The sequence below is a fragment of the Nansenia antarctica genome, assembly GCF_963989245.1.
Source record: "Nansenia antarctica genome assembly, chromosome: 7".
In the NCBI taxonomy this organism is placed as follows: Eukaryota; Metazoa; Chordata; class Actinopteri; order Argentiniformes; family Microstomatidae; genus Nansenia; species Nansenia antarctica.
Genome location: NC_137677.1, coordinates 43419194 through 43444458, shown reverse-complemented (window position 1 = coordinate 43444458; position 25265 = coordinate 43419194). Strand labels below are relative to the sequence as shown.

General features: G+C 46.1%; 1 protein-coding gene across 1 annotated transcript in view; it reads right to left on the bottom strand.

Moving 5' to 3' along the window:
* Positions 1 to 5423: 5423 nt before the first annotated feature.
* The window catches only part of cwc22 (CWC22 spliceosome associated protein homolog), a 45635-nt gene continuing 25793 nt past the window's right edge, over positions 5424 to 25265 (bottom strand). Inside the window, exons 15-21 of the mRNA XM_080537332.1 lie at positions 24057 to 24117; positions 13731 to 13808; positions 13002 to 13154; positions 12624 to 12751; positions 11132 to 11233; positions 10726 to 10907; positions 5424 to 6765 (exon numbers count right to left, since the gene is read on the bottom strand). Coding sequence (XP_080393458.1) covers positions 5936 to 6765; positions 10726 to 10907; positions 11132 to 11233; positions 12624 to 12751; positions 13002 to 13154; positions 13731 to 13808; positions 24057 to 24117 — 1534 coding nt within the window. The 3' untranslated portion in view covers positions 5424 to 5935. The remainder of the gene's footprint in view (positions 6766 to 10725; positions 10908 to 11131; positions 11234 to 12623; positions 12752 to 13001; positions 13155 to 13730; positions 13809 to 24056; positions 24118 to 25265) is intronic.

Sequence of the window (25265 nt, the reverse complement as noted above, 5' to 3'; positions counted from 1 at the left end):
GGGCCCCGGCACTGGTTGGCAGGCAGGTGGACCACCATGCTAGGCTCATGCCAGGCTAACCAGTCTGTCAGTACACAGCACACACACATCGATCACTGAGGCCAAAACCAGTCTGTCAGTACACACACACCCATCACTGAGGCCAAAACCAGTCTGTCAGTACACACACATGTCCAACACTGAGGCCAAAACCAGTCTGTCAGTACACACACACCCATCACTGAGGCCAAAACCAGTCTGTCAGTACACACACACATCCATCACTGAGGCCAAAACCAGTCTGTCTGTACACACACACCCATCACTGAGGCCAAAACCAGTCTGTCAGTACACACACATGTCCAACACTGAGACCAAAACCAGTCTGTCAGTACACACACATGTCCAACACTGAGACCAAAACCAGTCTGTCAGTACACTCTATACATACACGCCCATCACTGAGACCTTAACCAGTCTAGTGTGTATAATAGATGTGCTTCCTTGTTATGCCAGTTGGCAGGGTATTCCTGCCATATTAAACAAGAGACATCCAGAGAACAAAAGGCACAGCGGCACTCCAAAAATATAATTAAAAATAAAGAAATTCACCATTTAATTTCACTGTTCTTAATTCTTTGGCCAAGTGGCTGACTCACAGGTTGCAGCGTTAAGCCTTCATCAGAGCATCCAGAATGATATATACCTCAGCCCTGTTATTAAAATGCTGTCCAACGAACGGTCCAATTTACTCCAGAGCGTCTCTAGTGGAAAGTTGCGGAGAAATATATTTAAATTCTGTAAGTTTATTCATAACCAAACAAAAGTGTGACGTTCTCCCCATCAGACAACAGAGCCACTGTTGTAGGTGCCTCCAGAGAAGGAGCGATGTGATTGTGTTTGCCAGGGCAGAGGGAGAGGGAGGAATGTGCTGCTTTGATGTGTTGCACACACTATAACGGTTTGCAAATCATACAAATTCACATAACACTTCTCAACTCTGTGTTATGGATTCCTCTTTATTCACACGCATTCAAAAAAAAGTTCTCCCTTCTCAATTGTACTGTTATTTTCACTTTCTAGGTATGTCCTTTCAAATCATTCACTTTAATTGTCCAGCTACGTATGCTTTCAGTAAACAAACCAAGCCCGCCCAAAACAATAGTTTCCACCCCCTAAGGCCATGTCTACTACGAATAGAAATACATGGTCGTGACAAACAGGAATACAATTCGCAAGGAATATTACACACTGGACATAATGAGTGTCATACAAATACATCATGTGGATCAATGCATACAACAGTAAATAATCTATTCATTCTACAATTGTGTAATATCGTTCTGGAACGTTCTAAAACACACCGGACGAGATGCGCATTAGTCTACTATGTCGGAGTGGATTTGTAAAGGATTATCTGATGACAATAATGCATCTAGGCCTTCTGTGGTTTATGGGAAGCATTACCGCTGGACTACAAGTGCAACCTGGACGACCGTCTGTCTGTCTTTTGCTGCACGTCTACAGACGCTTCTTACAGACAGTCCACTGCTTCACGTAAAATGATTTTATTTATTTAACCTTAGGATGCGACAGAACATCTTGAAAACGATCAATGTGGCAGACTCTTCTGGAGTAATTCAGGACACTTTTTTTTTTTTTTTTACCATGTTAATGCCTAAGTCACTCCAACATGAAATAAATTCAATAAAGACAGATGTTTATATATCACTATCTATCACATATATCATATCATATATATCACTTTTCTACAGTGTCAAGTGCGCATGAAAAAGTGCCATGGAACCCCCATTAGCGCGTTACACTAGAATACGCACCAGGCACAGCCGCGCCTGCACGCACACCTTTACACCCTAGAGAAGACAGCGCGCTTTTTCATCTCGGAGACACTAAAACACTTGTAGACCTACAGCAGTTTAAGACTTACACTATAGCCCAACTCTGAACTCTCACAACGCAAAGTGAACGGATTCCCAAAGAGTAACAAAAAGTCTAAGAGACGGTCGTCTCGTGTCCATATTATTATGCGCTATTTCTCCGCGAAAAGCAAAACGTCGGCTGAATGTGATTTGCTCAGAGACTATGGAACTAGGTAAACGGTAACGTCCCATTCATTGAAATGACCTACTATCCACCAAGACAACTGTACAAAAGCAACGGCGTAGCCTACAGATTTATATCAGGTGTATTAAAATGATGTCCCAAAATGTATACCCTCATAACCTCGAACGTCTTGAGTAACACATGTATTTAAGCGTCAATGCCGGGCAGAGATTTAACATTTATTTATTAACTTACCTGTGGATAACCTGGGTTGTTAGGAAAGTAACGGTGGCTTGTTTGTTCTCACCGGTTGTTGGTACCGAATGCTGCTGTCTCCGTTAACTCACACTCCCAATGTTGGCCAGCGGAGAGTCTGACTGGAGCAGAGACACACATCCACGCATGCTCCTCCCGGGGCCTGAAGGGCATCACCACTACCTGAGCTGGACTACAGTATCGTGACGTTAGAATTATAAGGTTCTATCTCCATTTTTGTCAAACTTGAGTTGTTTACATAATCTGATCCATTAGGTGTTTATTGATGCCTATGTGGTGTTATTTTTAAAATGTTGACATTTTTTAGTTAGTAATTAATAAAATACAAAGGTTCCATCTCACAGAACATAATGGAATGTAAAAACGTTGACGCTCAATATCTCTGAACTACCCTAAACGGAGATAGAACCTTATAATTCTAAGCTCACCTACTATCGGTAATTATGTCCTACATTCACTCTTCCCTGAATATTGCATTGGGAAAAAAAATAGAAAACTCAAACATCTACACAGTTTCGATGTCAATATTAAAAGGAAACAATATTTACTAGGAATATGAGTATGACTAACTCACTGCATCGACATTCAGGGGTAAGTGATGGGTGTTTTTCAAAGTCACAAGGTAAACAATCTCACAGGAGATGGAGATCCCCTAATTGTATGCTATGGTGTTGGTCATCCTATAAACCTCCTATTTCTGAAGTTAAACACAGGGTGTAGAAACACCACCCACACATTGAGGTCCTCCCTTTCCTAAACGTCCTGTGGTGGTGAGGTTGACCATAGGAAGATTATATTTATTTCACCTCCTCCTTTTTGGATTAAAGAAAACAATTCAGAAAAAAAGCCTGAACCTAAACATCGTGTAGCAGCCTAGTAGTCCTTCGTTTGCTACATCCATCCACATTATGCATTTCTACAGTAGCCTACAGAGACGACATTCTTCAACAGGACACCTATTCACTGTGAGAATTGAGTGTAGCATCTAGATCCATCCTCCTTGTGGCAGAGGTAATGCAGATCTCACCTAATGGTGTGGTTGATGTATAGTCTCATTACCCACCCTTCCTACTTGCGCCTGGAGGGGGAAGTTGGAGCTCCTGGGAGTCAGTGAATGGTCCCTCGAGTCAGGACCCAGAGTCCCTGGAAGCAGGAATCATCTGTCCCGACTGTGGTATGCCCTTATCTATCTTGAACGTATCTCCCGTTCTCTCTCAATACACCCTGGCAGAAAACACCACTTAATTTATTCACACTGCCACTACTATTGAAGAAGAGTTATAGAGAAAGTGTGGTATATCACCAAAAGGGTTTGTGACTTGAGGGGGGGGGGGGGGGCGGCTGTGGTTGTGATCTCATTTCCAGGATGAGAGAGAACAATTAGAATATGTGTGAGAAGCTGCAGACTCTCTCTGCATCTAAAATTACCTCCTGTTACCGAGGTGTCACATTCCTGCGAGACACTGGTTGTCGGTGCCTCTGCCACTGAGATGGACAAGTATTGGGAGAAACTGGCAGTGTTCACCCCAGAGGGTCTTCACTATCTAGCAAATGCTGCAAGACAGAAGTTAAGGCCCCTTTAGTCTGAAAACATAGACATGCATTTAACCCCTAATATCAGTCCTCCCTCTAGTTTAAACGCACAACTCTATGAACTCTTTGATTATGGAGAAATAGCTTGAATATTCTGTAATATTAATATTGTATATCTTACATTGTCCTCATACCATAGTGAAAAAAGGTTGTCTGAAGTACAGTAGGCCTACACACACAGATCTGGAACCAAGCTACAAATATTCACCACAACGTTTTGAGGATACAGTCAAGCATTTTTGTATGAGGCATTGTAGGACTGACAACCGTTGATTGTGGACAGGAAGAAGATTTCATCGAGCCAATCCACAGAGACCCTCCAAGTCACCTTTCTGCAAAGATAGGACATACTTTATTCATGTATTCTTTCTTCAGAGTGTTGGTATTCATTGAAATACACAGTTGGAATGAACCCAGTCCCGGGTTCAGGCATCCACACCTTTTAAAAACAAGAATATACTGAGAGCATTCAAACATCGGAGTGAGCCATTTGTGTCATACAAGGGAATTTATTTCAAATTGAATCAGCATCAAACCATGTTGTCAATAAGACTGGCCCGTGTTAAACCAACCAAATTACTCACTGGAATATGAACAAGGTTGATCCCCCCTCCAGAGCAGACATGATTATTATTTTATTTAGAATGCTCCATTACAACCAAGGGATGACATTTTCTGCTGCATGAAACTTGAATTGACCCCCCCCCCCCTCCTCTCCATCTCTTCTTCTTCACCTCCCCCTCCCTCTCCCACTAGGCAGCAGATCACCTGACAGCAGATAAAACCAGTGATTTCCCAGTGTTCCCCTCTGCATCCCAAAGGAAAAAGCCTTCCATCCCATCGCCCACAACACTACAAAAGACGACCCACTTTTCCATTAACCCTTTCATTGGTAGCCTATATGCCCAAGGAGAAACGGGCAAGGTCATGAGGTAGTATCCAATGACATACACTGTCGATAAGTGGTAGCATCAAGTCTAGAGATCTCAGTGTGCAGATGAATAAAAAGAACTTGGACTATTGATGTTTTTTTCTTTTTTTAATATAATGACTGTCATTCATGATCCTCATTCAACTGATGTTCTTAAATCTTCTTCAAAATCATCATGATTTTTTCCAAAAGCAAAAATGCATTTCATTTATGGATGATAAACCTCAAATCTAACACTGGTCATTATAAGCAGCTACCAGTTTGATGATGTAACATCCACATGACAGATAATCTACCAGTGTAGCACTAATCTTCAACCTCACCTCCTACATATCCAGACCATTAAGTTACCACCTTCTGGTAGGTTCACATAGAAATGCTATAAATAGAGCTGAGTACTCCTAATGGCAGAGAACCATGTGTATTTCACACAATGTATTTCTATCTGAACATTCCATAATGTTACCTCCTCGGTCACAAGAGCAAACATTCCTCATGGAGCCTTAAAATTACATCCACCCAGAAGACAATCTTCAAACATTACTCGTTTTAATAAATCAAGTTCAGCCGAACAGTTGAAGAATTTTTTAATGTTTTGGCTTGTTTCATTTTTCATCAACACGAAAATAGGTTGCGCTAATACAAAATATGTCGCATCAAATACAAACGTTTCACAGGCTTTTTCAGAAATTAATGGTTTTACACAGTTTAAAACCCTCAGACACCTTCCTATTTACACGTCTCTGTACAGAGCACCATGCTGTTCCCCTACACCTGCTGAACCGTCGCTTACAAAGACATGAGGCGTTATAAACCCAACAGTTATAAAGGCTATCAATCGATGCAGAAGATGCACGTTTAGAGGGCCAGAAGGACAGGACTGGGAAACTCCAGAGGTGGATTATGAACAGCATGATGATAAAAGGCTGATCGTTTCATTTCATTTCACCTCAAACCAGGTTATCGTCAATTGCCTTATTTCCACTATAATGCTATATCTGGACTATATTAGAAATTAGGCTATTGAGACGAACCTGGTCAAATAACAACAAAAAGGTTTATGACTAGTCTCCGCTTCCCTACGAGGTTCGGCTATCTCCGCCTGCGGGGGGAGCTGTCCTTGCTCCTCTCCTCGTTCTTCCTGGACTCCCTGTATTTGTCAGAGTGGCGGTTTTCCTTGCCCGCCCGCTCCGCTTGATTCTCCACACCGTTCCGGTGAGAGTCTCTGGAGGAGGAGTCCTTCTCCTTGCGGCCGCCGCGCTCACGCTCTCGTTCCCGGGACTTTGACCTCTCCCTGCCCTCTCGCTCCGGGGACTTTGACCTCTCCCTGCCCCCCCGGCGGGCCGGCTCCTTCTCCGCGCTGCGCTGTTGGACTTTGTTGCGGTCATCCTGGGAGCCGTTCTTCCCCCCGTCATCCCGGTGCCTTCGGGGTGCGTCCGTCTCCTTCTCCGCAACTCGCTCCCGGGACTTTGACCTCTCCCTGCCCCCCCGGCGGGCCGGCTCCTTCTCCGCGCTGCGCTGTCGGACTTTATCGCGGTCTTCCTGGGGGCGTTCCTCATTCCTGCCCTCGTCCCGGTGCCTGCGGGGTTCCGCCTGTCTTTCCTCACAGTCTCTCTGGGCCCTGGGAGGCTGGTCGTTGTGTCCGCGGTCTCGGTCTCGCTCGCGGTCGGGTCTCTGGTGCGTGGACGGCGGTGGTGGCGGCTCCTCTTCCCCTCTGCCCTTTTGGCCGCGGGAGGCTTGGTGGCGGTCGTCGGCCGGTCTCCTGCTACGCTCCTCGCTGCTGTCGTCGCGGCGACGGTTCTCCTGTCTCTTACTGGGCCGCTCCTCCAGAGGGGACTTCTGATTGGCTGTCGTCTTCCGGGAGTTCTTCTCCTTGTCCTTCTTCTTGTTCTGCCCCTTCCTCTTGTGTCCCGAATCTGAATCTGGAAGAAAATAAACACGCTTTCAGAGACTCAAAGCACATCAAGATAATATTTACAAGCGTGTTGAATCAGAACCTTTTAACGGAAATATGGTTTTAGAGATGCTAAATACTCCCGGCCGGTTTCCATAGCGAGCATGTTCCTTTGCCATGAGAGAAGCACATGACGTGTTCTCCCACGCTGTATTAAAAGGAGGTCAACCAATGACAGTGTTGCCGTTCCATATGACTGGAGCCATGTGATGAAACTGGGGCTTAGGTTGCTGAGCGCCAGATGTGTGGTGGTGGTGGGGGGATGACAGACTGTGCTTTTTGGCCCAGAGCCTGCAGCACCATCTCTGCCCATGGTGACAGGCCACCGTACAAAAGGCCAGGGGTCCCTGACACCAGTCAATCTTCCATGTTCACGTCACTGTGTGTGTCGCTCAACAGCCGTTGCCAGGGGGTGGGGGGTGCCCAACACCAACTACCGGAACTGACCGGGTTCACGTGCATGTCAGAGACTTGCGTTATGTAATGGAGGTGGTCTGGTGACTTGCGTTGGCTCCAGGAGATATCCCGCTAAGCCAAAGCTTGGCTGTCAAAGTATTATGCTGTGTAGATGACTTGGGGTCCAACCCAATCAGTCAGTCTCACACACACACACAGACGCAGGCGCACACACAGAGACTAAATATAAACTGCCACAAGACAATACACCTCTGGAACTCATACAGCAGGCTCGGTATCATGTGGCGCAGGGTTGAGCCAACGATCGACGTAGTCAGAAATGCGTTTCACATCGAGTTTCAACCCTCGAATCAGCGTCAAGACTACTCGTAAGAAAAACAATACATCTGAAGCTTTTCTAAAGCAATTTTCTTAGAAACATGACTTTGAAACCAGAAAAGGAATTGTGTGGTTGAATGTGCAACAGTTTGTTTAGTTTAGAAATGTACACAACAGATTGTTCATTTAGTATAGCAGATGAGCGAGTCACATTTCCCATGATATTAAATGGGTGCTTAACCACCGCTGAGCTAACTGAACAGTTGAAATGTGACTCCAAATCACAGTAACTAAAGGTTTATATCGTGTTTCCATGCTTTTGTGACATAACAAGGAGCAGTCCTTAACATTAGACTAACATTGCCAAATAACGGGAGTGTGCAGTACACGTCACACACCTTCCCCCAAACTCTGCCCAAGTCCCAAAAACCTCCCCAAGGTCCCATGTCAGAGGAAGACCTCAGATGGAAACACAAAAGTCTGAGGCTTTGGGCAAAGCACCTGCGCCAAAAGTGACAGTGTAAAAGTGCCACAAGTGAAGCTCAGCACGCATGAAGAGCATTTTCACTGTGGTTCATTTGATGTGAATGCAGTACATCTTCAGTTTTTTGTTGTTGTTTTTTTTGCAGCGACAACTGCTGCTCTTGTTGAATAAGATATTTAGGAGTAGATAACATTACTCTTAAATTCAATAAGATGATGCGGACTGGTCCTTGGCAGAAGTATGTGTCACAAGCAAGGGACTGACAGGGAAAAGAAAAAGAAGCATGTTTACCTTCTCTGACGCCACTATAAACAATTAAGTACAAATGACATGATGTCCCTGTGTGAGATTCTCTAGGGAAGCAGTGAAGTTCTTTTAAAAGGCAGAGGTTTATTGGAACAGAATGGTAGTGACGGGAAGTTCAGCTCTTTTTACTGACTGGTTTTTTCGTGTCGTTGAGTCAGAAGAGCTAATCTTTCAACAAATGCTGTTCATTTGACTCAGTAATGCCCAGAGCATGCAGGAGCCCCTGCGGGCGTACGATTAACTGAAACTTTAAATCATGATTCTACAAGCCTTTTACTGCTTTAGAGCTGTCATTTGTGACTGAGGTTTTAAAGAGTGTGCTTCAAACACTGTTAGTTTGATTCCTAGGCATGCAAAAACCGATTACTTCTCGCTGCCTTTGAAACAAAGTCATGACGCGTTTTAGATTGTGAATGACTTGACAGAAGGCAACCAAAACTAGAACAGCTTAAATGTTCCAGGAAAATGACCAAACTCAGATCATTCATTCTACAGGTTCTAGTCCCCCTGAACAAAGTTCAGTCACATTAGCGAGAAATAATGAGACAATTGGTGGTCGGAGCACGTCCGAGTGACTGAGCCGGAGGATCATGAATTAATCCTGCTGTTAGCAGCAGGTCAAATCCACGACTCGCTCGGAAAGCGAATCGCGACTCTGAAGTCAGCAGAGAGTCATTCAAAAAAGAATGACTCGTGAACCGCCACCGCACGCCAGAGCGGTGTGTTCAGAGAACGAGTGTGCAGGAGCCGCGGGCAGCGCTGCGACAAGGTCAAGGTGAGGCGCACGCTGAGCGGTGACATCACAGCTGGCTTCAGGAGAGAGGGCACAGCCTCCCCAGACAGAACACCAGGCTAACACAATTAGGAGAAGGTGAAGGTGGAGGGCAGACAGACAGACAGACAATAACAAACTAGCAAAAGAGCAAATGAAAAACATCACAAACTAGAGCATGTTGAAGTTCTCTGCGGCGAAAAGAGAGGTCTATTATAAGGATGAGTCACACCTGCGAGAAGTCAATTCTACAAGCATAGTAAGGGCATGTAGTGTTAGTGTGTTTGTGTGTGTGTGTGTCCCAGTTTGTAGGTTTTACCTGTCTCATTGGAGACACTGACTTTGCCATGCCCGGTTAAAAACAATGATTTAAAAATGGTCGACTTCTGAAGGTTAATAGCAACGCACATGTAGGGCAGCGATGGTTACATGGTGACTGTCGGTTACACGGTTATACGTGGATGTTCGTGAAAACAAAGAACGGCCGTCATAACAATTTCAATACATTGATTTTTATAAATAATATATATTTATTAATATTTAAATGTTCATGTAAATATACCCAATAGGATTGTAAAGTAATGATTGAGAAATTGTGTTTCTCTACCTTAAACTATCCATCTATCAAACTGTCTCCAACTGCCCCAAAAGGAAAGTTATGCCCTTTTCTTTTATACCTGATGTTTGCCTTCTGTTGAATAAATGCATAGGTCTTCTATTTAAAAACATTCTGTCTGCCTGCTAGTTAATCCATAATAAGACGGAGAATCTTGAACGTCGCTGACACCTAAACAAACCTCCCAGGCTGCAACCCTGACATCAAAGTTGTAACACTTGGCTGCTTAATGTGCTCCCAACATAATATAATAATAATAATAATAATAATAATAATAATAATACAACTTATATAGCGCTTTTCTAGACACTCAAAGACGCTTTACAAAAAAAAAGATCGGGTAGTAAAAGTAGTTTTAGAAGTAGTCTTAAAAAAGAAAGTATAGGGGTCTAATTCATTTTTTGATTACTAAATCTAAATCTAAGTGTCTTTGTAGGACAATCTACTCTGTATACTGCAATTACACCTAGATTTCGGGCAGAGAAGCGGCGAACAAGCATTGCCAGCGTCCTCTCTCAACCGTCATTTTTCATTATTGAACATTCTTAATTATTTTGCTTTCCCCATCATACCAGAAATGAAGGTGGTTTTCAGCTACATTAGCGACTGGACATATATATATATATTTATTTGTATGTTAGCCCCTTTTGTGTGAGATTTTGAGGTCTCTGTCACTTACACTGACTTGATTTATGATGCCGCATGCGACACAAAGGCTACAGAGATTGGTAGAAAAAACACCATGAAAATTACTAGTGTCCCGGTTCAGCAGCATGAGCATGACTGCACATTGTGTTCGTCAATATTTTCTTATTCACATGTATTTGCAAATGTCAGTCAAGGTTTTGTAGTCAATTATTCATTGGTAGCACCTCTATAACTGATTTAATTGTATTTATTTATTTTTAAACCAAGGTTGAACCCAACCATGACCCAAAAACTGAGGTATGAACTGAACCGTAGGGTTGCCGTTACACTCCAAGTGTGTGTGTGTGTGTGTTCGTACTGCCTGTACCTGAGCTGCTGCTGGATGAGGAGTCGCTGGAGGAGTCTGAGTCACTGTCACTGTCGCTGCTGTCACTGTCTGAGGAGGAGGAGTCTGAGGAGGAGGAGGAGTCCGAGTCTGACGACTCCACCATCTGGTTCTGGGTCATGATTATCTTCGGGGCGTTCTTCAGATGCTCGCGCAGTTCGTCCCTACGGAACGGAGACACCTTATATCACTGGCCAGGGATGGCGCGAGGCGAGCGCTCTTGATGATCAGGCATGTTTCAATCGAAATGAAATGTCAATGGTATTGACGTTTCTAATTGTACAGATTACATTACATTACATTCCACGACAAAACACCTCCTTACGTGGCGTTGAAACAACAGAGGGTGATGACAGCTGTGGCTGCCGCCAGCGGGGAAGGTACTTACGTAAGTCCACCGAGTCCTATGGAGGTGAAGAAGTTGATGGCAAATCTTGTGTTTCTGGGGTTGTCACGGGGGAAGAGTCCCTCAAAGAACGGCTGCAACGTCCTGGAAGATAAACAAACTGCTGTGAGCAGGGTTCCCACACCTCCTGAAACTTCAAATTCAAGCACCTTTCAGGGACTTTCAAGACTCAAGTCCCTCAAATTCAAGGACCCAACTCGGCATAGTTTGAGACAGATCTAGATGAGAATGTATATAATAGGAACTCTCCGCTCACAGACAACAATTAAAAAGAGAGGCTTGAATGTGTGAACACTAGATGGTCTCTTGCCTTCTCTACCACAGCACAGCAAAACAATATATTGTGAAATATGTGTAAAGTTAAGCAACAATGGAGCTAAGTAAAACATTTTTGAATATATATATATTTTAGAGAGAGATAGGAATTCAAGCACTTTCACTGACCCATGTCTATTTTCAAAAACGTTTAAGACCTTGAATTTATTTTCTCAAATTCACAAACTTTCAAGGATTTCAAGGACCCGTGGGAACCCTGCTCTCTCCACAACTCCCCTGAGACACTCCATGTCTCTCTCCACAACTCCCCTGAGACCCTCCATGTCTCTCTCCCCTGAGACCCTCCATGTCTCTCTCCCCTGAGACCCTCCATGTCTCTCTCCCCTGAGACCCTCCATGTCTCTCTCCCCTGAGACCCTCCATGTCTCTCTCCACAACTCCCCTGAGACCCTCCATGTCTCTCTCCCCTGAGACCCTCCATGTCTCTCTCCCCTGAGACCCTCCATGTCTCTCTCCCCTGAGACCCTCCATGTCTCTCTCCACAACTCCCCTGAGACCCTCCATGTCTCTCTCCACAACTCCCCTGAGACCCTCCATGTCTCTCTCCCCTGAGACCCTCCATGTCTCTCTCCCCTGAGACCCTCCATGTCTCTCTCCCCTGAGACCCTCCATGTCTCTCTCCCCTGAGACCCTCCATGTCTCTCTCCCCTGAGACCCTCCATGTCTCTCTCCCCTGAGACCCTCCATGTCTCTCTCCCCTGAGACCCTCCATGTCTCTCTCCACAACTCCACTGAGACCCTCCATGTCTCTCTCCACAACTCCCCTGAGACCCTCCATGTCTCTCTCCCCTGAGACCCTCCATGTCTCTCTCCACAACTCCCCTGAGACAACCCATGCCAGGCATCGAACACACTAAACATAATTTCCAGTTCCAGCGATATCGTTTCAACATCATCCGTAAATGTGAGTCAAGAGTTAGCGATGCAAGCCTGTACTCTTTTTTTTTTGGTAAATGTTATTTTCCTTGTAATACCTGACGATTTTGCATTTTGGGAATCGCTTTGAACCAAATCACACTAGACATGTATGCCTGGCAGCTTGTTGTTTGACAGTTTGTCTTGTGTATAAAACTGAAAAACCGAAAATAAACACACACAAAAAAGAGAGTTTTATCCTAAAGCGAAAGCCAAGACGTACATGTCCTTCAGACGTTCGTTAAGCCTCGGCAGGCCCATGTAGGCGCACAGCTCCTGGAACAGAATCTTGACAAAGATTCGGCTGGACGACGTGGTCGTGTCCTCGCTTACTTTGATGCACTCCAGGACCTGGGAGACAAAAGAGAGACAGGCGCTTTGTACCAGAAACCTCAACAAAAGACAGCAGGCCGCCTAAACAAGTGGATGTTGACTGAGTAACTATTCCCGTTGCCTAATGCTCATCGTTAAGAGGAATCGATACCCTTCAAAGCTGTATTGATGCTGAAAGGCATTCTGCAATGTAATTATAGAACGAGAGGGGGCATGATGTCATGATACACACAGTGAGAGCAGAGGCAGAGACAGCAGAGGTACGTACGCTCCACGGAACAGAATCTGTGTAAAGGAGGTGAGCGAACATTCTGGCCACGTTCCGCAGTTTGTTGGTCTCGAGACGATGGATGGTTTCGTATTGCTCCACGAAAATGGCCTCGAAGCTCTCCATGTAGTCCTTCTTCAGCAGGCAGAACCTCTGCAGATGCAATCACAGTGTTAGGAATCAAGGGGTGATGGGATTTATTCCCCCATGCAACATGAATAGAGTTCATCTGATGAAAACATTCTCAGGCATAGGAAGTACTATGTACTGATATAAATACACACATATATGTTTGTATAGTATAGTATAGGAATTTAAGTGGGGCACATATTAGAGGCCGACCGATACTGGATTTTTGGGTCCTGTGCAGATTTATGGGGCTCAAATTTCAAATGGTCACTAATAACCATTATATCTGCCGACAACGGCAAAATAATATATAATATAAAATATATATTATATATAATATATATGTCTGATCATCCACTGAATCATAGATCAGTTATATTGAATTCGCATAAACATACACAATTAACTGTGAAATGCAGTCTTGAAACATACTGTTAGAATATCTCCTGCACTTTATTATTGTCAACCACTGTTATTTTCAATAGTGGTTTATCCCAGCCTGTTAGCTCACCCCCAGTGATTATAGGCCCACAACTAACAGGAAACACCAACGATCAAGTTTATCCAGTCTTAAAAATCTGCATCTGATGACGGACTTACCCCAGCCAGGAGGCCAAAGAACTTCTCGTAGGTTCTCTGCTGGGCACAGCAGTCTAGAATCATGTTGCACAGCTCTTTCTGTTGGGAGGGAGAAAGAGAAATAGTGTTAATCTGTGGAACATAATAATAGAAGGAGAGAGAGAGAGGGGGAGAGAGAGAGAGAGGGAGAGAGAGAGGGGGAGACTGCTGGGTCTGGCCAGGCTGTATCTATGGGGGATAGAACAGGCCTGCTGCTGGCCTGAGAGGAGCTCAGTCAGGCCCATCTGTTCATGGAACATTGAAAGCTCTGGAGCACTCACATGGGGAGGATAATGTGGCTACGGAGGGGCGGTACAGGCCTGCATGGTGCCCTTTGGACAGCGCAGGGCCGGCTGTAGCGTTTGGAGGAACAGCAATCGCTTGGTGAACATGACAAACACGGCAAACATGAACAGGGCCTAGGCTACTCTCGTCGAAAGAGGTGAGAAATGTACGTAACGCTGTTTCTCCTAGGAATACTAACAAGGAGGCGAAAATGAGGAGGCCCGGCATTTAGGTAGGATCATTTAGGTAGGATCATTTAGGTAGGATCTTTGGGCTCCAACAGCCCTTTCCCCGTCCTTCCCATTATGGCAGCTAGCAGCCTATTGATTTCACCAGATCTTATTTGCAACGAGGAAGTCCTTTGGCTGTGTGTGATCAATCTCCACATTAGCGTGGTTGACAGATGAGAGAGAGGCTGGCCAGGCCGTGGCGGGGACCACATCCCACTGGCCAGGCCGTGGCGGGGACCACATCACACTGGCCAGGCCGTGGCGGGGACCACATCACACTGGCCAGGAGAGCCAGGGAGGGTTCCAGACAAGCACACAGACCCAATACGAGTCACTTACTTATTATTCGGAAAAAAACAATGACACTTACCAGGTTATAACGTGGAAAGAGGTCTAGCGCAAGTTGTTTACATTTTTATTTTTGATACATACATGAAACAAAAACAAAAAAGTATAATGACTTAAAATGCTGCTTGTGATACCTATACTGTCATAATGTTTCTATGTGGGTAGAAGACAAACTATGCCAGAGTACAAATAGGTAAATAAATAACAAATAATGGGTAGATTGTGTTATGAATAGTCAGTGTCTGCCGAGAATTGTCATATCGGTGCATCCCTACCCTTTTAACTGTAAAAAATTAAAATGAAATAAAAAGCATTAGAATATCTCACGACTATTCGCATTCGAATGGCGCTTCAGTCCTGAGAAAAGCAACGCATTACAGCACTCCAAACAGGGTTCCCACACCTTCTGAAACATCAAATTCAAGCTACTTTCAAGCACCTTTCTAGGACTTTCAAGACTCAATTCCCTCAAATTCAAGGACCCAACACGGCATAGTTTTAGATGGAACTAGCTGACGAGCTAAGTAATATTTTTTAAAATATATGTATTATTATTTTTGGGGGGGGAGAGAGAGAGAGAGGGGGGAATTCACGCACTTTCAATGACCCATGTCTATTTTCAAAAACTTTTAAGACCTTGATTTCTTTTTCTCAAATTCAAAAATGTCAAGGACCCATGGGAACCCTGTCCAAGAGAAGCCTCTCCCAGTACCTGGCTAAAATATGGGACGCCTGAATCGTCTTCATGCCTTTCCTGGTTCTGTCCGACTCAGAGGACGTGAGAGATCAGGTTGTGAGCAGACAGACGGAGTGAGGAGAACACCACGTCTCGGCTGTGTGCAATTACGGATAAGGAACAGAGTCTGGTGTTGGCGAGCATGTCTGGGGACTCTCTCTCTTTCCGGTGCGTATAGACCAGCCCTGCCAGAGGCGGTGAGGCTTGTGTTCAGGGTGAAGGGAGAGTGTGATACTGACACCGATGTCACACCACAGCTGATAACCGTTTGACTTTTTCCCCCTCGTCTGTGTTTTATTGGAATATGTGGTTGTGTTTCTTTTCTTTCCGTGCTGCCGTGGGTGAGCGCGTGGTCGTGTGTGTGTGTGTGGTCGTGTGTGTGTGTGTGTGGGTGGGTCAGGCGTATTTCGAGCATGGGCGCTTCAGCCAACTTTCGATAACTAATTTTGTTGTCACACCATATGTTTGGCATGACAACAACAGAATTGGCAGCTTACACAGATCTGGGAGCCAGGGAAGCACATCTCCCCGTGCAGGATGAGGACGTTGCATTGTGTCATATTGTATTGTTGCTTTTCAGACCGGGCCTGTAAACAGTGGATAAACTGGCCTGACCTGAGCCTCGTCTACTGAAGGACAGCTTCACCCACACCGAGGTCAACAACCTCAACACCCTGAGATTACCTCCTCCTCATCATCTCCGTTGACATACGCTAAATCTGGGAGGGGGGGGGGGTTGTGAATGTGAACGACATGACAGTATCATACAACACCCGAATTGAGCTCAAATCACTCCCTAAGTCGTAGCTTTGGCTAAGGTATTCATCACATTCCACCACTTCCGCCCAAATGCTCGGGAGGTGTGGTGGACCGACGTATCAAACTTCGGCTTTTGTTCACACGATTGACAGACCGGGGGAAACTGCCGGTCCTGTAGCCATTGGCTTCACCTCAATCATCAATCACCTCCTACAGCGGTCCCTTCACCCAGTGCTTGCACACCACAGGTTTTCCGATTCGGAGGCCGCGCGATTCGCTGAAATATCATGTTGAGAAATACTTACTCGGTAAGTAACTTACTCAGTCGGTCCACTCCCGCTCAGGCCAGGTTGGAGACATTGTTATTCCAGGCTTATGTGTGCTGTTGCCTGATAGGCTTACACTAGCGTCGTTGCCAGGCTTGATATCAGTATCACAGGCAGGCCCGGCAGGACGTGAGCTCAGAGTCATCTGGTATCACCTGCCACCTCTGAGGTCTCTGAGCTCCAGCAAGCCGCTGGCTCGGGGGGGGGGGACTAGGGTAACGACACCTCTTCCCCTTTTGTGTTTTAGCAGACCTCCTAATTTAACTGCTGTCAGACCTGACGGAGCATCGCCTGCCCAGGCAGCTCTCCGGTGGGAGGACATGACAGGGCTCTGCTGTGCTTGTGAACTGGCCGACTAGCGACGCAGTCATTACCTCGTACTGATGTCTCCATCTATCACAGGTGGGATATCGAACCAGCCCCCTGAAGCTCTAGAGGAGCTCGACTCATCCTCAACAGTAAACACCCTGGCAGGGCAATGTCTTTCTGTGTGTTCAAGCTATGAGAAAAAACTATAATCAGCGACAAAGCGAAGAGACACAGAGCCACGACCGCTGGTGGCGATAAAACAAACTCTACTTTATGCTGATTGTCAGACGTGATCTTGGGGACTCAGCACCGTCAAGTGTTTGAAGAGCTTTGAAGAGTTTGTTTCAGCCAGATTTTCGGAACGAACAAGGCTTTCAGAGATAGTGACCAAACAAAATACGTCAGTCAAGTACCTCAGTAAGGCGAATCAACCACAGCCAAGGAGGCAAATTCAGTTTTTGTACTTTTTTACATTTACGTATTTTTGAGTGAATTCGGTGGAAGTAACGGAGACCATCTCATGGATTTGTCAATCACGGCATCTATAGCTCCGTCTATGAATTTAAGTGTGGTAGTATTTCTTCAGCCCTCATCTGTTCCGATTAAAAAAAGTTGCAATGGAGACTGATTTGTTACTGTTTGGTTAGTTATTTGGCAACCAAACAAACTACTTTCAAGGTAAAGAACCATTCCGACTGAAGTAGTAGTAGGCTAAATAGTGAACTATCCCTTTAAGATGCTACAACTCTGTTGTCAACACAGCGGTCAGTCCAGGAATCCCCATCACTGGCCCCTCATTGCAGCTGGGTATGGCCTTGCCTAGCGCGCGCCCCCCCCCCCCTAGTACTCTGGGTTAGCAGGGGGATTTCCTGTCAGCATTAAGGCTTAAGCCCATGTCCTCCACCAGCACCTGTGTCTCTGTGGGCGTAGAGAGGGGCTTTCTCCCAGGCTCGAGGCAGGGTCATGGCAGGGTCTGTCAGGCCTATAGAAGAGGATCTGTTCCCCCTGCAGCACTTACTGTCCTTTCGCCCTTCTCCTATGCCACCTTTGGCTGGGTGAGTAAACCTAGGCAGCGGGTAGCCTGGTCGAAGGACACAGCGACAAAACACTGACGCGAAACGACCTCTACACCGGTAGGAACGACAGTCGTACACACCAGGACATTATCTACTACTACATCATCTCTACGCTGATGCCGCTGGAAGCGGTGCTGTGATATCAAGTGCTACTACAAAGACACTGTTTTGAGGTCGACGGTTGTTGACGATGATTATGTTACCGTGTGAAATCATAACAAGAGCATCAATTATATTCGGGGAGTAAAAAAAAAAGAAGAAAACATTTCGGACAGAATACGCACTCCTGGGGAATAACACCCCGTGTGCATCAAGGTTACAACACACCCACACACACACCCCTCCCCCCCGACACACACTCACGTGAGTGGAATCCTGTATGAAGGCAGCATCGTCCTCGCTGAATGCTCTTAGCGCTAGCTAGCTGAACAGGCCAGGCCCCCCTCCATCGGCCTCTGTGTGTGTCCTCTGTGTGTGTGTGTCTGTGTGTGCGTGCGTGTCCTCTACCCTCTGTCCGCCAGAAGGGTCTCCTTGCAGCTACGCAGGAAGATGAAAACTCAATCACTAATAGGAGGAGAGGACGAGGAGGAGGAGGTGGACGCTGGGTTTGTCCCTTGAAAATACATTTTCCATTAACCCCTATCGAGGGAAGGAGATTACTCAATTGTCTCTTTCCCCTTTCCATTCACAATACACAACTGGGTTAAGGTACGGTGTTTTCGTTAAACAAGTCACATCACCTGGGAAGGGGGGGGGGGCAAACTTAATTGCCACAGCAATATAATTCCTAAAAACAGACCAAGTCACCTCGGCAGAGCAACTAAAAAACCCAGATAATCTGCTCTAAAGCCTAAACGGGGCCACAGCCATGACAGCCTCACTGTACCGTACGTTAGTACCTGACCTGCCACAGCCATGACAGCCTCACTGTACGGTACATACGCGGTACATACGGTACCGTACGTTAGTACCTGACCTGCCACAGCCATGACAGCCTCACTGTACCGTACGTTAGTACCTGACCTGCCACAGCCATGACAGCCTCACTGTACCGTACGTTAGTACCTGACCTGCCACAGCCATGACAGCCTCACTGTACCGTACGTTAGTACCTGACCTGCCACAGCCATGACAGCCTCACTGTACCGTACGTTAGTACCTGACCTGCCACAGCCATGACAGCCTCACTGTACCGTACGTTAGCAACTGACCTGCCGCCGCGTGGGACATTTTTAATGGGCAATGAGCGTAAATCCGTGTGCGCATAAATGTGAAGGTGAAAACCAGCATCGTACTGCTGTCATTAGGCGATTTCACGACTTGAGCAAATATTGTTGTTTGCCGTGCACTGTGTTTGCAAGTGATTTATATAGCTAGTTGAGGGGGAGAAGAGAAAAATAAGAGTGGAGATGAGAGGGGGGGGGGGGTGGTGGGGGACAAGAGGAGAGGAGAAAAGCCAGGGGGAAGAGGAAATTAGGGAAAAGGGGAGAGTAGAGGGGAGAGAGGAGGCAGATGTGCTAGGTGTATGAGTGACAGCCACAGCTGTGGAGCGTGATGCTGTTGGTTGGCGACTGTGACTTCTTCTCTGACAAGGGCAACAACCTTAACGGTCTCCGCCGCAGTCTATGGTCTCCTTCTCTCACCTCATAAAACACACACACTGACACGCAGTGTCACACGCAGTGTCACACGCAGCCTCACACAATCAATCGCATCGGCAAGCACCATCTCATATCTATCATATTGAGGTACAAGACGACAAAAAAAGAAATAGCATACAAAAGATATATATATATTCAATTGTGGAAAAGAGGAAATTAGGGAAAAGGGGAGAGTAGAGGGGAGAGAGGAGGCAGATGTGCTAGGTGTATGAGTGACAGCCACAGCTGTGGAGCGTGATGCTGTTGGTTGGCGACTGTGACTTCTTCTCTGACAAGGGCAACAACCTTAACGGTCTCCGCCGCAGTCTATGGTCTCCTTCTCTCACCTCATAAAACACACACACTGACACGCAGTGTCACACGCAGTGTCACACGCAGCCTCACACAATCAATCGCATCGGCAAGCACCATCTCATATCTATCATATTGAGGTACAAGACGACAAAAAAAGAAATAGCATACAAAAGATATATATATATTCAATTGTCAATTGAAATAAATGTATTGGTTGACCTGGAGAAGCGCAAGTCGTCGAGTGACGATGGAGAGAGAATATTCTGTTCTTCTCCTCCGATGCTCTTGTATTACAAGGCCTGTGTTAGTACAAGACAAGTGACCAGTGATAGTTAGTAATGTCCTTGTATTTTAGGGCCTTGCCTGTGTGTGTGTGTGTATGCTTGGTTTAATCATGTTGGATGTGTGTGTTCTTAATGAGGCCTGTGAGAAGCGTGCGAACCTCTCTGGGTGATGTACAACCTCTCAGCTCTCATTACAGTCACAAAGCCATTCCTTCAGCACACACACACACACACACACTAATAGGACAAAAAACAGTAAGTGTAGCCTAGGTGACATCGAAGGAGAACGAGGGCCATGAACAGTGTGTGTGTGTGTGTGTGTGTTTGTGTGAGAAAGGAGTTTGCAGTTTGTCGGACAAATGGAAAACATTCCTGCCGTATTAGCGATACTCCCTCATGAAACACTTATTTAGCATATATATAGGCTATAGCAGAACAATGGCAAATGGATTTATCATAAACATTTCATTGAAAAGGTCTCCCTCCCTCTCTCTCGACGCGCAGCAGCACCTTGTTAATTGACATGTTGTTGTTGTTTGTTTAGGCTACATGCTAGTCAAGAACGCAACTCTTTTTTGCTTGGTTTCCGAGCGCTTTTCAGACTTTCGCTCTCTTTCCGTCAGCCCTAATTAGGGAAGCTCCTCAGATTGGTGTTCACGGCTGCAGATCAATGTTCTAGACGTGCTTCTGCTCTCCACTGCTCTCCTCGTCTGCACCTGACCACGGGTATTATATCAGCAGGTTGCAGAACAAAAACCTACTCTTACGGAGCGCTGCTGACACGGCATCAGCACTTACAAGGTCTATCTCCTTCCTGGAAACATAATATAGGTTGACCTTTAGGTTGACCCACCTATAAAGGCAGGGGAGGTAGGTAAATACGGGGATGTTGAACGACGGTGAGTGTGTTCCTGCCGTCTTTCTCTCCGCTCTTCTCAGTGAGCGTCTTTCTCCTCTCCTCCCTCCACCACCACGCCTGCGATGGCTAACCTCTGGATAGTGTCTCCAAATCTGTTCCCCGGCTCGGGGCGATGACCCATCTGATGTGGGGTTCAGGCCTCATCTCGACAGGCCGGGGTCAGGCTTGAATTTTCAGGCCATTTTGAAACAACTTCCAAGTAACGTATACATGTGTCGCACAAGGACAGTAGGGGTCATTCATCGACACCGAGTCTACATTTTCATAAATAACATTTTGGACATTGCAAATTTATTTGCATTTATTTTCCTCTATTACCTTTATTACCGGAAAAAACACTGGAGAGAATTAGTGACGCGATGGAAAGACAGATAGACACAGAGAGAAGGAGGAGGAGTGTGTCAGATAGGGGGGCCAGAGCATATGTGGTGTGACGACTCGGGGCCTTATGGAAGGTCTGGATCTCTGCCACGTGCTGCTGACACACACTGACGCCATCCTACCACGCACGCACGCGCACACACACAAACTCCTCACTTCAGTTTTGCCCCCTTGTAACCCGACTACGGTGCAGGAGGTAGAGCCGCAGGAGGTAGAGCCAGCGTCTAATGATCGCAAGGTCGGCAGATCGGTGGTTCGAACCCCAGCTGGCCACGTGTCAAGGTGTCCCTGGGCAAGACACTGAACCCCAAATTGCTCCCAATGAGCGGGGCCGGCGACCTTGCATGGTAGCTTGCCGCCATTGGTTTGTGAATGGGTGAACGAGAGGCCGTTGTAAAGCGCTTTGGAATAAGGCACTATATAACTTAGTCCATTTACCGTTTAACCCCCCCGTGAAGCGATGACATGCCGGCAATGTAGCCAACTCAAACAGACCAATCCTCACCACAGACGTGTCCTGCCACGTCCCTTCCAGGTGCGCATTCACTCGAACGGCATTCTCGCCGCAACGCAACGTCGGGCATAGGCTTCATAGAGCCTGATCGTGTCGTACTGAGTCTGTTTGTCTTGTATAAACACTCACACACCATTGTGTGTTTTTTTACACTGAACATAAGAAAGGAGGCAGAGTGCCAGGGCCGTACGCCAAGCGCCATCACGACCACGCCGACGATAATGAGGCATTACTTCTAGGAGCGGGCAGACTGCCCTGTCAGCCCTCTGCTTACTGGCTCAATAAATGAAAAGGAAAAAAGGAGGAAAAAATAAATAAAAGAGAGGAGGGAGGCTAACTCTCCATCCAGGTGCTCCAGTCCTCATTAATCCCCTCTTCTCTCTTCCCTCCAACTCCTCAGGTCGTCGCTGTAAATAATATATATAACGGATTAATAAATACAACATAAAAAAAGGCCTAGTACTACTGGCCTGTCTAGCGTAACACCCAGTCAGGGTCACAGCCCAGGAAACAAGAAAACGTGGTGTTTTTTCCCCAGACGTGTAAATGTCTCATAATGATGCATTTCTACTGTCAGGGCTATGCTGATGAGGTACATATAGAAAACCCTAGCCAGTTCAGAGCACTTCTCATTAAAACGCCATATGTTGACCTCAACAGACCTCAACGGAAGCAAGCTTAAAGGGATAGATCACTTTAAATCACACCTCCAATTGACAGGGTAAGGAACCTGGGCGACACACACACACACACACACGCACACACACACACACACACACACACACACACACACACACACACACACACACACACACGCACACACACACACACACACACACATACACACACAGCTGGTTCAGTGAGCTCCAACTAGCACTCATGCCATGCCAGAGAAATACAAAGCCAGCATGGCAAAAGCAGATGAATTATTTGGGTCTTAAAGCAGATAGATGCAGTGGGTCAAGAGCAGCCACTCGATACAGTGTTATACAACCGGGCCCCTCCGGCCCATACGGCACAGCAGAGTTACTGCTGCTGCACACCTCACTGGCTCCTTTCAGACAGGAGAAAGGCAGATGGATGAAAAGATGCTTTTTAACCCACCGACCATGTCACAACCAGCTTTATTTTCAAACCATCCCCCCCCCCTTCCCACCTCCTACAAAAAAAAAGGACAAAAAAAAGACCTCCTGACCTATACTTTCTGTGTAAGTTTACATTTCATATAAAGCTAAATCATCATAGAAGACACAGATATTTGTCTAGATTATGAAACAAATGTGCCCTTGTTAATGTCCGCATCCACTGCCAAAACAAACCTAACGATCCCACCCACAGTGTGGGAAGCCTCCTGGAGAGAACATGACCAATCACCACAGCTTTTTTTTTATGGGGAACATAAGGTACGTTATATAAACAACAAGCAGGGCAGCAGCGTATTGTGTTATGTAAAATAAAAAAATAAAAACCAGCTGGAGCCTATGTGAAGTGAGAGGGCTTCTAAACATACTCTTTCCTACTGAAGATTAAAGGATAGGGGAAGCTTATGATAATGTACACAACTGCGACAGCTCGGGACACTTAAGGGGAAACAAGCAGTTGATCTGTTAAATCGCTGAAGGGAACTCCCCGTTTCTAAACGACAGGCTTTATTCGCCCCGTTCCAAAGCCGCAAAACAAGGATATTAACTTGACAAATGCTTCCCTAGTGACTCCCGTGTCTCCAACCACCCTGGAACACTGGAAATAAATATTTAGACGGAGCTCAGGGTTAGGATAAACAGCGCTAGGGGGGGGGAAGACCGGAGATAATGAATATTCAGTTCAAATGTGCTGAAAGTAAGTAAGTAGCCTTGAGAACCGATGGTTCTCTGGAGCCTAACAGCCCTTAGGGGGCAGGAGCTTCTCCTGTTTCTGTAGCGTGAGGCGGCTTGATGTACAAGTACACCCCCCTGGACATGACGCTGGTATGTCGCAGGGTCTTACACCCCCCCCCCCCCCCCACAATCCAACCCTTAATGTTGAGTGTCAAGCAGGGAGGCATCGGGTACCATTTTGATAGTCTTTGGTATGACTGATCTGATACAATGTGCTGAAGTGGTTCCCTTAGGGTGGCTTAAGCAGCAGCTCACGCTCACACTGGTCCAGATGCACACGTCACAGAGGTCTGTCTCCTGGTGACTTACCGTTTGGCTGTCAGGAAAGTCCATCTTGATCAGCTTGTGGGCACACTCCTCAAAGTCCAAACTGTTCAAAACAGAAACAAAACAACGGAAGTCATTACATGACAAAACAAATAAAAACATCATTATAGTAGGAGGCAAAATTAGGGAAGAATGTCCCTTCCAAACAGCTTTATCGAGCTATATGGACAAGGGTAGAATAGTAGTAGTAGAAGTCTGATCGCTCCACTTTCCTTTATGGTGCTTGTTTTAGTAGTAGGTGTTAGGGGTTTGGAGCCAAACACACACTGATAAAGAGAAAGTGAGACAGACTCATGAACATCATAAGGTAATGGAGACATTCCCTTTAAATGACTGGAAATGACCAAAGCTACTGGTTAAGTACTCAAAAACTAACTGAATATATTTCTCATCAGGTCCACCGTAAGTAGGCTGTGGTGCCAAAATATAATAACATTTGGGATACAAGCCTCATAGATATCCTAATGACTAGATTGTATTTTCTTCCTGGAAATGTGAAACGCTACTTATCCCGGGACACTGACTAATGCAGACACATTAACTCTATGTTTACATTTTGTCCTTGATTTCATCTTGTACACTTATTTCAAAGACTGGAACTCTGTTGTGAACAGGTCTGTCTCCTGTCGAGAGACTGTCTGGGAACAAGTTTTCCAAACTTTCTTCCAACACGACTGAATGGCTGGCAGCAAACCGGTGTACTGCAAACATGATGAAGAGCTGTGGGAATGCAGTGGACCTGGCCTTTCCTTAGGACACGGCTGGCGCTACCCTGCATCTGGGTGCTAACTGCTGAAACGGCTGAACAACACACACACGCACGCACGGGCGCTCACACACATACGCGCACACAGAGACACACACAGAGACACACACACACACACACACACAGAGACACACACAGAGACACACACACACACACAGAGACACACACACACACAGAGACACACACACACACACAGAGACACACACACACACACACACACACACGCACGCACGCACGGGCGCTCACACACATACGCACACACATACGCGCACACAGAGACACACACAGAGACACACACACACACACACACACACACACACACAGCTGAGGCCTCAACACGTCTGACTCAGTGTCTCTGGCATTCCGGTCTAAAAATACCAGCTAGGACGTACTACCCTAGATAGAACATGTTTTCCCCGTCACAT